This window comes from Takifugu flavidus, chromosome 4 (assembly GCF_003711565.1).
Source record: "Takifugu flavidus isolate HTHZ2018 chromosome 4, ASM371156v2, whole genome shotgun sequence".
NCBI classification, from domain to species: domain Eukaryota; kingdom Metazoa; phylum Chordata; class Actinopteri; order Tetraodontiformes; family Tetraodontidae; genus Takifugu; species Takifugu flavidus.
In genome coordinates, this window is record NC_079523.1 from 1066446 (window position 1) to 1079307 (window position 12862).

The following is a 12862-nucleotide window of genomic DNA, read 5'->3' on the forward strand; positions in this document are numbered from 1 at the left end:
AAACACAACAACAAGAGGAAGTGATCTCAATAAAAATTAATGTTGCATTTCCATACCGCCCAAAAAATCGGAAATCGAACAGACGTTATTACGTTAGGGTGGCAAAGTGTTATAACCTGAAGTGCAGAAAAATAATGCAACTCTTGGGTAGCAACTGAGATAACTGAGAAATTGTTATTATTCGACGGATACCACACAATCTTTAGTGTTCTTAAGTAAATGAATTTGCGTTTTCATTTTTAGACAGGATATCAGTTGTATTGCTTTCACCGGTTGTAACAAAAGCACCTCTCAAGACTGAATCTAAAACACAGATTATAATTTAATTATGATCTAAATTCGCATCCACAACAGTCACTAACGAAAACATATTCCCCGTAAAGGCGCAACGATTCTCGATATTGACATTTCCGAGTAATTTCAAACGCAACATATTTTCAGTTCAAAGGAAATGCCGTCATGACGATCCAAAGGCAGTTTAATGTATTTTATGTTTAGGTATTTTTTTAAAATCTAAAACTTATTTCACTGCATATGAAACATTAATACGGTTTTCAGAAATGTTTTGGGAACGTATCGACGCGACTCGACGACTCGGAAATCCACCCGTCTCTAGGAGCGAGGTAGGTTAGCCGCTGAGCTAACATGCTAAGAGCTAACTTCCAGTTCAGAAACTGACGCTAAAGCTTTGATTTGTTGGCCTCGACGCCTCCGTGCACGGAACAGCAGCTTCGGGCTTTTAAAGGCAAACTGCGTGAAATCAGCAGCGAGCCTGTCGACTGTCACCAAAGGGAGGGCTTTTAAGCAACAAGTGGTCTTTATTTCCCACTGTTGTTGGTCTGTGGCGGCGCCAGTAAAGCCCAGTCGGACCCGTCCGGACCCCCGGATCATGTCTCACACATGTTACATGAGCCATTTGTCTCAGCTCGCGTTTGCGCCATTTGTGGCGAATGTTGCGCAACGACGGTGGTTAATCTTCCCGCTGGCTGCAGGTTGGACGCTGCCGAACTTTGGATAGCTCTGGTTCTGACAGGGTTCCCAACCTGTCAGGTGTGGATGAGTCAGGCTCATTGTTTCTGTTGCTCGAGGCGCGCACACGCACATGTTGACCGGTGCAGATGTGTGTCGGTGCTTTTGGCTCCACTTCAACCATAATAAAAAGGAATGTGACCAAATCACAGCAGCGCTTTGGTTCGGCCCATCATCAGGTTCTGGACGGTCTCTGTCTCACACACGTGTATAAATGCATCTCAGAAACCTTTCTGCACTTGTTTGACCAAAATCTTCCCCATTTTGTGTGACCTTTGGCCCCGACAGCAGCGTGTTGGGGCGTTAAACTCCAGAACCAGAACAGAATCCCTCCTGATTTCTCTGTGGGTGCAGAACCTTCTCCAGCTTCTCTGAACACACACGGCCACGCTGAGCCAGGAGGTCCAACCCGAATCAAAACTGCAGCTTCCTAGAAGATGATTATACGGCGGCATTAGAACATAAAACACTTTGGTAAGAGCAGACCTGATTAGAGGTCAGTGCACCTCACACCGGGGGTCGTATTCAGCACTGGGTTCTGGATCAGAACACACTGCACCTTATGAGGACATCTGCTGCGTGGGAGGCAGCTTTTCATAGGGGATCTGGGGCGACATCACACCCATGTCCCCAGCTACAGCGGCGAGATTTATCTCGAAATGGGTCTGGAAATGGAAATCACCACCACGACCCAGCTGATGGACCCAGCTGGTTCCAACCCGGTTCCTCCCTGTGGACGGTCCTGATTTGGGCCAAATGTTATTTAAATGACTTTAAAGTGGCCGGAACTGAAATGTAAATGCCATTAAAAACATCAAAGCAGCCGAAAATGGTCGGCAGGAGGCCTTTCTCACAACTTTGTGGTGCCTCTCTCACAACTTCTGCACCAGCAGGTCCGATCTGCCAGTGTGGCGTCATGAGGGCTGTGATTCTGCATCTATATTCGGGATCCGAGCCGCAGGAGAGGGGAGAAGGAAGCTGTTGTTGTTACAGAGCTGCTCGGCTTCATGAATGGCTCATGGAAAAGTTGAACCGGGTCATGTGACCCCACCAGAAGCACGAGTCCCATATCTTCTGGTTCGGCTGCGTCCGTCTCGCAGGTGTCCGTGCAGTGGATAAAACTTGCAACTTCTTTTTAATACTGAGCGTTTCCCTTTAAAAAGACATCTTAAGTGCTTCGGAGGCGTGAAACACGTGGTCTTAAACTTCATTTTACCTGATTCGGCCGCTGGAAGGTTCCAAATGTGAGTTTTTCCTCATTTATCAGGGCTCCCTGCTGTTATTAGGGATCAGAAGGATGTCGAAGAAGAGGCCTTTGTTCGTCCAAATGAGCAGTTTTAAGACGGAGGGATTGCGTTGGATAAAAGTCTTCCTCTGTTCACCAGCCTCCGTCTTGGCCTTTGGGATATTTAATGTTCACAGCTTCCTGGGCTCGGACAGCCAGATGTGAACAAGATGTTTGTAAAATAGTAATTAGCTACGTTAAAGCGTCAGGTTTCTGTCTTCTTTTCTATGACTGGGTGCTACTTTTCCTTCTTTAGCGCCTGGTTTAATGCCCCAACACGTCACCTAAACCCTTTATTCTGTGTAACAGCCGTAACACACACACTCACTGGTGACTTGGCTGCTGCCTTTTTACACCAGGGTCCAGATCTGCCTTTGATTTATTGATATTAGGTGGTTTCCACCACACAGATTCTGTTTGGATCCTTAGAACGTGGCTCCATTAAAGAGGCTAAAGGTCAGGAGGAAAACGCCCACCGATGCAGGAGACGGTTGGAACCTGACAGTTTGGTGTTTGGTGTAATTTCTTTCATTTCTCTTTTCCAGTGACAGACATGGACAACTCTGTCACTCTGTGGCAGTTCCTCCTGCAGCTCCTACTGGACTCCAGTAACGAGCAGCTCATCTGCTGGACCAATGAGAAGGGGGAGTTCAAGCTGCTGCAGGCGGAGGAGGTGGCCCGGCTGTGGGGAGCCCGAAAGAACAAACCCAACATGAACTACGACAAACTCAGCAGGGCTCTCAGATACTACTACGACAAGGTAGCTGCAGCAGAGACGCTCGGCACAAGTGTGTCCTGTCCCCCACTGTCCCCCGTGGGTGTGGACGCCTCTGCTTTAGATGTGGGGCTCAGACAGAGGACAGAGCGCTGTCCCACGGGCCATTCTGGTCTCTCCAGTCATCTTTGGTTGGGGCAGAACTGCTCATTTAACACAATATTTATTTAACATCTCCTTATTTATTCTCCTCCACACGTTTGTTTCGCAGAACATCATCAAGAAGGTGAACGGCCAGAAGTTTGTCTACCGCTTCGTCTCCTATCCGGACATCCTGAAAGGGGACGTTTTCTCCCGAGCGGAGGGAGGAGATGCGCCTCCCCAGGCCAAGAAGGGGGACGGCCCCCTCCCGGAGGGCGAGCCGGCCGACCACGGCAAGGTGGGAAGCAGCTCCGGCAGCAAGCAGTCGAGCCGTAACGACTACATCCACTCTGGCCTCTACACCTCCTTCACCCTCAACTCGTTGCAAAACGGACGGCAGCTCTTCAAATCCATCAAGATAGAGAATCCAGCCGAGAAGATGGCCGACAGGAGGAACGCCGGCCCCCGAGCTCACAGCCAGGAGGAGGCGCCCCAAACGCAGCAGCCCACCTTGTCCTCCGTCATCAAGTTCGTGAACACCCCTCCAAAGCCAGCACCAGCACAGACACCAGCACCCCCCCCTCGGGTGGACATAGAGCCCGCTCTGAGCTCCAGCCCGCTGGACCCTCTGCCAGCCACGGCCCAGAGACACGAAGGCCTCGCCACACACTCCTCCGTGCCGTCCCAGTACGCCTACTCATTCGAACAGGTCCCGCCATCAGAACCAGCCTTCAGCTTACAGGACCTGGCCTCCACCAACCCGTCACCAAATCTGGTGCTCTACTCCTCTCAGGAGCTGGTGATGGACAGCGACTTGGAGTCTCAGCCTGTGGACTCTCAGTCGCAGGAGAGGGTGAGTAGAGGACCGCACCCTCCTGTTTGACTCTTGTTATCTTCTAAAATCTGTCCTGTCATGTGATGTTTTTATTACTAGAAATAACATGTTTGTAGAGCTAGTCGTGGCAGGTGTGCCCGCCCCACTGTGGAATTCCCTGTAGCATTCTAGTGAAGACAGTGTGCAGATCCGTGTTCTGTCCTCTGTCCTCCAGGTGGACAGTAGCATTGCTCTGTCGGACGAGACCAGTCTGGTGGATGCTGAGACCAGTTCATCCTCAGTGAGCAGCAGCACCACAGTCAGCACTCAGAGCTCAGGAAAATCCCGGAAGCCGCCAAAAGTCCTGCAGATCAGCCCACCCACCCTGCTGGTCACCACCTCGGACTTCTCTCCCATGAGCCTCTGCAGCCCCTCGTTACCCACCGCTTCTCTGACACCAGCAATGATACCGGTGAGTGTGTGGAGGCAAATCAGCACAGAATATTGGACCGACGTAATTATCTGATAGAGGAGAGATTAAACCTGAAGATCAACCACTTCTAAATCTTAATATTTGTGAGAAAACTGGTTTATTTATTCATGTAAACTTCAGTTCCAGTGTCGACCAATAGGTGGCAGTAGACGCTGCGATGTGAATGGTTATTTGGTGTTTTTTGTGTTGTTTAAAGCTGCATTTAATGTTGTTTGCTGAACACATGACTGGGCCGCAGTTGCAAGATTCTGTCATTGTAATTGGATTTAGCTTTAGACAATGTAGTCTTTCTGGTTCGGTTTAGGGCCGTGACTGATCACAAGATCTACTGGTGTGGTCATCCAGTAAAACCTTCCTGTTAGTTTAAGATAGATTAAGTAGATAAGAAAACATCTTCACATATTAAGATAAATGTCTGTATCTGAACATTCAGGTGTTTCTTAAACAGAAATGTTTAAATTTCCTGCTCAAGGTTCTGTGGTGTGGACAGTAAATACGGTAATTTCCTCCATAAATTAGTGTATTAGTGTCCTCCCTCTTTCCCTCAGACTCCCACCCTGCTGTTGACTCCCAGTCCTCTGTTGTCCAACATCCACTTCTGGAGCACGCTCAGCCCAGTGGCTCCCCTCAGCCCGGCCACGCGTCGTCAGGGAGCTCATCTGTTCCAGGTAAACGCACCAAAGTGCACCACACACACACACACACACACACACACACACACAGGCACACACACACTCTGCAGAGATGTATTCAAACTTCTGTCCTTTTCCAGTTCCCGTCCGTCCTCACCCCTCAGTTCCAGATCCCTGTACACAGCATGGATGGAACCAACACACCTGGTCCCATTTCTCCAGACCCTCAGAAGACTTAGAACTCTGCAGCGTTTGGACCCAGACAGGCAAAACTCACAGTTGCAGTATTTACACTACACACACGCGCAGGAGGACCTGGAGTCCTTTCAGAATCCGTCCTCACACACTGGTACTCTTGTTCCACTCGGACTTTTGGATTCATGTTCCGGGGCTCCTCGCGTGCATCGGTTTGAAGGAGGGAGAAGTTTCTCTATCAGCAGCAGGTGGATCCACGCTGGACCCCCACCAGCGACAATCCCGTTGGGTTATTTTGGACTCGAGCAATGCAAAGCCTGGATTGTTCTTTTAATGTGCAGTTGTGTCACTGCTTTATTTCCTGATCCAGCTGCACCTCTGCTGGCAATAGTTCTGTTTCCTTTTCTCTACTCAAGTGTTGCAGAGGAACCTTCTAACCGCCATGTTTCTCTGCAGTCCCTCGGAGCCCCTGAACCCGCTTTACCTGCCCGTGTACTGTCTGCTGCTGTGAAACCTGGGCTGACTGTAGCCTGATCAGCTCCGACTGTCTCCGTGTTGACGTTGAATCATTCCTCTTCTCAGTGTAAAAACAAGCCATAACACTTTGTGTGCATCAGATCTGCGCAGGCCAAAACTTAAATTCAGCTTAAACGTGTAGGTGGCGCCAACAGTAATCCGGACTAGGACGACGGCATCCCAGCACTCCTGACTTTGACCAAAGAACACAAACGCCACCCTCTTCTGACAGCCACTTATCAAACCTTAATGACTGGTGTGTTTAAACTGCACACACGACAAACTGTCAAAATATTGACTCTCTTTTCCCCGGGAAGCTTCAGCTGGTCGGACTCATCGCAGGCAAAAGAACAACAATTGATTTTGCACTTATTGCAGACTCTGTGTTGTAGTTATGTGGGAATACTGGCAGCCACACCCCAGAGCTAACGTTCTGCTGGCCTTGATGATGCTTGTGGAATTTAAGGATCCGTACGGACACCGCTACGCGTTTACTGCAGGTGGTCGGGCTGCACGATATCCGCACCAACAGGTGCTTAATCAGAGGCTACAGGTTCATGTGCTTCAGCTTTAAGAGATACTGGACTGCACCGTTCTGCTGCTCCTGGACTTTACATTAGCTTGTTTGCTTCGCTAATGCTAGCTTTTTATAACTCTGCATAGATTTTTGTGTGGCTATGGAAATAATCGTCCTTCAGGACGCTAAAATTGTTAAGCATGAATGACGTAAAACCGCATTTCTAGCATGTGGCTAATGGATGTAACAACACATTCTGTTGTTTTGATCTCTGCTCTCCATGTTTGACATATTTACCACAGCTTTGTTCATATTTTGTGATTCTTACGACTAATACAACGAAGTATTAGGTTTAGTGTGAGCCCTAACATGTGTATGAGTGTCACCATAATGGAAATTTTAATTGTGACGCTGAAAAATATGATGAGTAATGGTCAGAGTAACTGACGACCAAATGATTCTGTTTTCCACTTCCAAATCAAGTATTGAAACATATTTTGTGACGCATTAGCAGACGACGGAAAGATGCAACGCCACTCGGTCAGCAGTCATTTTCCAGTCTACCAGCCTGAAATTGAGCCTCTTCTCACCAGTGAATGACAGCAACCCTTAATCCAGAAGCCCCCGAGACTCTGATACACCTTCTTTAAGCTGCACCCTCTCCATAAAGAGCCATAAACAGTTTTGGACCTGTTTCCTAATAGATGTAGAAGCCATAAGTCTGCGTCAGACTCATGAACATGGAATTATGTTTACTCGATGCTTGGATAGAAGACATGCCTGTCTTTCTTTACCCAAGTGTCCCTTTCTAACCCAGGGATGTACCAGCAGAGATGTGGAGAATACTGGCTGACCTTTGACCCCTTTGCCTGCAGGCTGTCATTCCAATATGGTGCCTTACCACAGCCAAGCCCGAGTCCATTTCCTAAAATGCAAGTCCAAGTAGGCGTAAACCCAGTAACAACGAGCCTGTTTAGTGAGTTTTGCCATATCACAGCGGAGGTGCTGAAGCCGATCAGCGCACGTAAATATGCAGCGCTTGTAAATCTAAGACGGCTTCTAAATGTTTGCGCTAAATTTTCTTACATTTTTCTCACAGAATATAAATATTTAGACCCTGTTCATTCAGCGTAATCTCCTTTCCTGTAACCGTAGATTATTTTTGTAAGAGCCCGATGGCTTAGACGTGTTTCGGGTTCTGGGATTTGATGTTTTTTGTCCAGTTTCTCCTCCTGTGAGTGTGGAGGCAGCTGTGCAGCAGTGGCATTGTCTATTTTTGAGAATCAAAAGCCTTATTGAGAGAAATCAAAAGTCTATGTTTTATATGTGCAGTGTTTTGATATGGTGTTGATATTGTACATGCAGATGTGGTGATGGAACGTTTGCACTTCTCCAGGTTCTCCTTTAATTGCATTCTGTCGCTTTTCACATTTACTCTTTGACAAAATGTTGTTTGTTTACTGACTAATGTATATTTTCCCAAAGGGAGGAACATCTTTGCACTTTGTATGAAATACGATTCTCACAATCTGTCAAGCTATTAGTCATGTGATTAGTCATGTGATTAGGTTAACCCAGACTATTTATTTCAACATGACTCACAGAATTGGTTTATATTGCATTTTGTTTCAGTGCTTTTAATTAAGAAAAAGTGTCCGTGAGACTAAATCCCTTTTAAAACTTTCCCGATCTGCTCGTCCGGACCTCCCCATGTTTTCCCCTCAGATGTAAACTCTTGTTTGTTTTTAAAAAGAAACAACCGTTGTTGCTTTTTTCTGTCCACTTTTTATTTCTTCTTCTTTCCTGATGTTTACAAGTTACTTGTCTGAAGCTGCACATCGATGTACGAGAGGCGGCGAGGGAGCGTTTATAATCGGTGAGACCAAGAATTAAAGATGTGTAACCAGCCCCGTGTCACCTTATTAGCAGGTTCAAGTAGCCGCAGGTAGGAACGTATAAGGCACACACACGCAACACAGAGCAAACATCGTTGTGTGTTCTGGAGGGCAGCTACAGCTGCTGAGGATGTGTGACGGGTTTGACCAGAACGGAACATAATAGAGTCCTGCTCTATATCCAGCTGCCTCTGGAACATACGTGTCACTCGGATCTTTGGAATTCCAGGAAAGTCCTTGTGATAGGAGGGGACGTGGGGACATCAGCAGCCTCTTGTGGCCCCTCTTTCTTTCTAGATTAACCTGGGGCAGATTAGAGGAGGGATTCCTGGGATGTTTGTCTGTCAGCCTGATCGAGGAGGCCTGGCATGGTAGCAGAGGTGGGTTTACCTGCGCGGCTGCTTCTGTGGAGGTGCTGGACGTAGAGAAACAGCAGGAAACAGCAGAGGGCCGTCACCGAGGCTGTGGTGCAGCAGAGCAGGAAGGTGAAGCTGCCCTCACGCTGGATCACCTGCAGGGAGAGACCACAGGCGACATCAACGGCTTCCACGCGCTGCAGCTCTCATTTTACCGAGGAGATGGATCTTGGCTGAGGTTTCAAGTGTAATCATCATGACAGGGAAAACGGCGCTCACAGATCCAAAGACCACTTGCAGCAGCATCTCTCCTGTGCTCGCACTGGTCACCAGGACGGTGGTGGCGCAACCTTGAACGCAAAGAAGAGGAACGGGAGTTCACGGACAGATCTGTCGGTAGATTCCAGAGGCTTCCACATTCAGAGTTTACCTTTGTAGTCCAGAATGTCCTCTGTGAAGGCCAGCATGGAGGGGAACATGCTGCTTATGCACAGCCCCAACACGCACGTACCAATGAAGAGAAATACCCAGCTGGTGTAGAAGATCATCAGCATGAACTGCACCAGTATGGCCCCCACCTCAGGCAAACATGCGGACGGACAGCAAGGATAGAGAGTAACTGATCGGGGTGGGTATTTACAGAGGTCAGCCTCCTTAAATGAGATGTTTGAACAAAGATTTGGGTTTCTGTCGTCACAAACATGGACTGGTTTCCCAGGAGAAAAGGATAGACTCCACCCTGCTGTTAACCCCCCCCATCTGCAATGGACTTTAGCAGGTTCTTTCCAGAGGAGCTGCGTGTAAACGCATGTGTGACTACAGAGATGTGAGAGCTCCTGGTGGGGCTGTCGGCTCACACGCAGCACCGCGAGGGCGTGCACGTCACACTGCAGATGGTCTGAGACACAGACGCATCACTTCAGCCGTCCTCTGCAGGATCCCCTCATCTCCTAGATATCGCTCCTCAGCTTCGTGCCATGCTTTGAGCTTCCTCTATCCGCCGTGCAGTGGCCCATTGGCACGGCTTCAGTATTTACACGAGGGGACGCGAGTGAATCTGGGTGGGAACAGCAGCTGTGTTCACACATCCAGCTCCTCTGGACTGAAACTCGAGGTGGACTCTGAGCTGCGCTGGGGACAAGCTTCTTCCGCCTAAACCACACGCCGATCATCTCTTTTCAGATTCTTGAAATTTTAAAAATCCGACTCTCGTACCAGACTGAAGGTGAGCAGCCTGGGTGCTGTGAATCTGTACGACATAAAGATGAAGCCCAGACGTCCGATTGTGATGGAGGCCCAGAATATGCTGTCCAGGCAGCCGGCAGCCTTGTGGCCCATCAGCAGAGGAGGGGACACGGCGTAGGTGTAGACGAAGCCAGCGTAGGAGCCCTGGGAAGAAGGTAAACTACAGCAGATCAGGGCCCAACTCCCAGGTGAACAGACATGACTGTGAACGCCTCACCATGATCCCATCAGTGAGGAAGAGGATGGCTCCGCCCAGAGCATGGATGAGGAAGAACGAGGGAGGGCGGCCGCGCAGATTAGCGGGGCTGCAGCAGGAAAACGCGCTGCCTGGAGACGAAGGGACAGTGAGCAGCTGTGTGGACAGCACGGACACAAAGACGGACACACACACACGTGCTGTGTGTTACCGGGAGCGGCGTCCAGAGAGGAGCCGCCGGAGCGTCCCTCGAGCAGACCCGGACCCTTCCGGAAGCAGGGCAGCAGCCTCTTCTGGTATATCAGGGTGAAGACGGCCACCGGCACAGGGAGCTGCCTCAGACACACACACACACACACAACACACACACACACACACACACACACACACACACAGCAGGAGTATTAACACCCTTTCCAAGCAAGAAGCTCCTGAACAAACGTATTAATGTCATAAATGGGAACCGGTGAAGCGTAAACTTGAGCAAACTGGTTCCTGCAGTTTCCCCAAAGTCGACTGAAAAACACACTCACGCATTTACACCTACACACTCCGAGAGTATGAAACACACTTCCCTTTATTCTGCATAATCGGGCCGAAGGACTCACGTTGATCAGCGCCATGATCCAGAAGGCGTACGACACGCTGCCGATGGCCTCGCCCTCGATCGGAACTCCATGCGCGGAGATCTGGTCGAGCCGGGCGGCCTCGTGCTGGGACGTGTTCATCTGGACGTGGTGATAGTTTGGGGTCCGGTTGGTTTCCAGGGTGCAGTTGTCGTCTGTCAGGAAGGGGTCGGCCACCAGGGGGCTGATGAGCGCCCCCAGTCCGATGAAGAAATGCAAAGACTGTGGCCACGACAGAGTTAGAAACGGTCCGAAAGGCCGAACCAGCAGAGACTTTTATTCAGCTTCACTTTTACATGTCAGGGGGCAACTTTAAACTATCAGGGATTCTGAAGGAAGTTCTCTGCAGACCGCCAAGGTTTGGTCACATGATCTGTTCAGATGTTGATCAAGATGGAGTGATCAAAGATGATGATCAGGTCCCATCATGAGCTGATGTCGCCCCTGACCATGACTCTGACCCTGACCTAAACTCAACCTTAAAACCACACACACACACAGACACACACACACGGTCCCCTGACCTGTAGGAAAACAGCAGAGTTCTTCTGGTACAAATTCACGAGCTGGTAGTTGGCGATGGTGTCGATCACCCCCATGGCACCACCGGTTATCGCCATGGTGACAAACAATGGCACAATATGGTGGCAGAACGGTATGGCAGCGAACAGAAGTGAGATCATGAGAGTGCAGAAGAACAGGGCCAAGAGGGAGGCCAGAAGGCTGCGGATGAATAAAAAACATGATTCAAACGATCGCTTAATGAGCAACATTTTAATTTAGTATATTCGCCTCTTCCTTCCTAGTTAAAAAAATTTCCATTTTTAATTCCCTCAGACGCTCGCCTGAGGCTTACAAATTTGAAATGACAAATTTTCAGATTATGTCTAAATGATTGTCTTTTCCCTCCTAACAAATGCTGGAACGACCAACTTAAACCCTCAGAAGTGTCGCAGGAGCTTTGTGTAGTTTCAGTCTTTGTTCTGTAAAAGTACCAACAGCAAATGCAAAGCAGGAGCTCTTTTGCGTAACTGTGACCAGAAAACTGTCAAAAAGGTGTTTACGCTGATCCTATTTGCTCTTCCAACAAGTTCTTGTCGGACCAGAATGTCTAATAATGTCACATTGGTCAAGACAGTCTATCCATAAACACTGAGGTGGTTTTATTATTTACTTGTTCCATAAAAAGTTGATTTCACCACAAGAAGAACGAACTCACTGCGACTAACAGGCGAGAAGCAAGCAAACGTCGAGAATGTATCGTAGAGAAATATGATGACGCACTCACGTCTTCTTGAAGAGCCCCCCCACACAGCTGCCCACCAACAAGAAGAACTGCTGGGAGAAGAAGACCCAGGTGATCTGCTCCACTGTGGCCCCAGTCTGACATCGCAGGTCCAGGATGGTGGGTCCCAGGAAGGAGACGCACAGGCCGAAGCTGAAGAAGACGCTCCAGTAGGTGAGGGTCTGCTGCAGGTGCTGCTTCAGCAGAGGCCAGAGCTGCTCCTCCATCAGCTTCATCTCGCTCCTTCACAGCAACTCCAGCTCCATCCGCACGGCCGTCTGGTGGAGCTCTGCTGCCTCGGAGGCTCAAAGTGCCAGCAGACAGAGTAAACAGAGCTGTGGGACTCCCAGCAGCTGACAGGAACCAGGCGTCTCGCTGGTTGGCTGGTTCAGGGCAGGACATCCAATCATTCATCCCACTGAGTTTCACTCCTGTGTGTTGGTTTTGACGAACGTTTACTTTTCTGAGAAGATGAAATTTAAAAAAAATCTGTTAATGTTTCCCTTCAGGTTATTATGAATTAGATATGGATAAAATCCTGACAGCGGAATTATAAGAACTAAATTTAATAGCGACTCCGACTCAAAGGTGAAAGGTTAAGTGTTTATGAAAGCTTAATCTTGGAAACTCTTCATATTTAGTTTTAATGCAAATCAACGTGAAGTCCAGGATGCAGGAATGCGATCAATGTGATCCATACCTGCTCGATACCCGATTAAAACCTTCGCTGTTCCGGTTTTTGGTCCGTTTAATAACTAATATTCCATAGATAACCGTGAACAACCGGTTACATGTTGGTCCGGCCCAAATCCTTCCCAAATAACTAAATTATTGAATTAAGACATTTTCCTCTGCAGTCACCGGGGCCCGGCCGTGCCAGACAGTGGAGCTGCAGCGCCACCTGGTGTTCACCGACGCTCAT

The 12862-nt window shown here is 48.8% G+C and overlaps 2 protein-coding genes across 4 annotated transcripts; one reads left to right on the forward strand and one right to left on the reverse strand.

The window, feature by feature from the left end:
• Positions 1-400: 400 nt before the first annotated feature.
• elk4 (ETS transcription factor ELK4) lies at positions 401-8245 on the forward strand. 2 transcript variants are annotated; one of them, XM_057029260.1, is made up of 7 exons: positions 420-623; positions 1318-1503; positions 2860-3074; positions 3301-4023; positions 4220-4456; positions 5026-5145; positions 5250-8245. In XM_057029260.1, exons 3-7 carry the CDS (start codon positions 2868-2870, stop codon positions 5346-5348), a joined length of 1386 nt encoding a protein of 461 aa, XP_056885240.1. In that variant the 5' UTR covers positions 420-623; positions 1318-1503; positions 2860-2867; the 3' UTR covers positions 5349-8245. The 2 variants fall into 2 exon arrangements, with proteins under 2 accessions (XP_056885239.1, XP_056885240.1); XM_057029259.1 differs by lacking the exon at positions 1318-1503 and having other exon boundaries at positions 401-623.
• On the reverse strand, positions 8100-12798 carry mfsd4aa (major facilitator superfamily domain containing 4Aa). 2 transcript variants are annotated; one of them, XM_057029252.1, is made up of 10 exons: positions 12641-12798; positions 11944-12403; positions 11180-11378; positions 10638-10877; positions 10241-10361; positions 10051-10160; positions 9804-9977; positions 9019-9166; positions 8868-8938; positions 8100-8743 (listed from the first exon to the last, which is right to left on the reverse strand). In XM_057029252.1, exons 2-10 carry the CDS (start codon positions 12174-12176, stop codon positions 8546-8548), a joined length of 1494 nt encoding a protein of 497 aa, XP_056885232.1. In that variant the 5' UTR covers positions 12177-12403; positions 12641-12798; the 3' UTR covers positions 8100-8545. The 2 variants fall into 2 exon arrangements, with proteins under 2 accessions (XP_056885232.1, XP_056885233.1); XM_057029253.1 differs by lacking the exon at positions 12641-12798 and having other exon boundaries at positions 8100-8535; positions 8623-8743; positions 11944-12386.
• Positions 12799-12862: the final 64 nt, after the last annotated feature.

Excerpts from the sequence above, each read along its gene's own strand:
- mfsd4aa (XM_057029252.1), bottom strand. The coding sequence starts at position 12,176 with ATGAAGCTGATGGAGGAGCAGCTCTGGCCTCTGCTGAAGCAGCACCTG. Across the intron at positions 11,379-11,943 it reads GGGGGGCTCTTCAAGAAGAC|CCTTCTGGCCTCCCTCTTGG; the intron begins GTGAGTGCGTCA and ends ATTCATCCGCAG. Across the intron at positions 8,744-8,867 it reads TGCAAGTGGTCTTTGGATCT|GTGATCCAGCGTGAGGGCAG; the intron begins GTGAGCGCCGTT and ends CTCTCCCTGCAG.
- elk4 (XM_057029259.1), top strand. The coding sequence starts at position 2,868 with ATGGACAACTCTGTCACTCTGTGGCAGTTCCTCCTGCAGCTCCTACTG. Across the intron at positions 3,075-3,300 it reads TCAGATACTACTACGACAAG|AACATCATCAAGAAGGTGAA; the intron begins GTAGCTGCAGCA and ends TTTGTTTCGCAG. Across the intron at positions 4,457-5,025 it reads TGACACCAGCAATGATACCG|ACTCCCACCCTGCTGTTGAC; the intron begins GTGAGTGTGTGG and ends TCTTTCCCTCAG.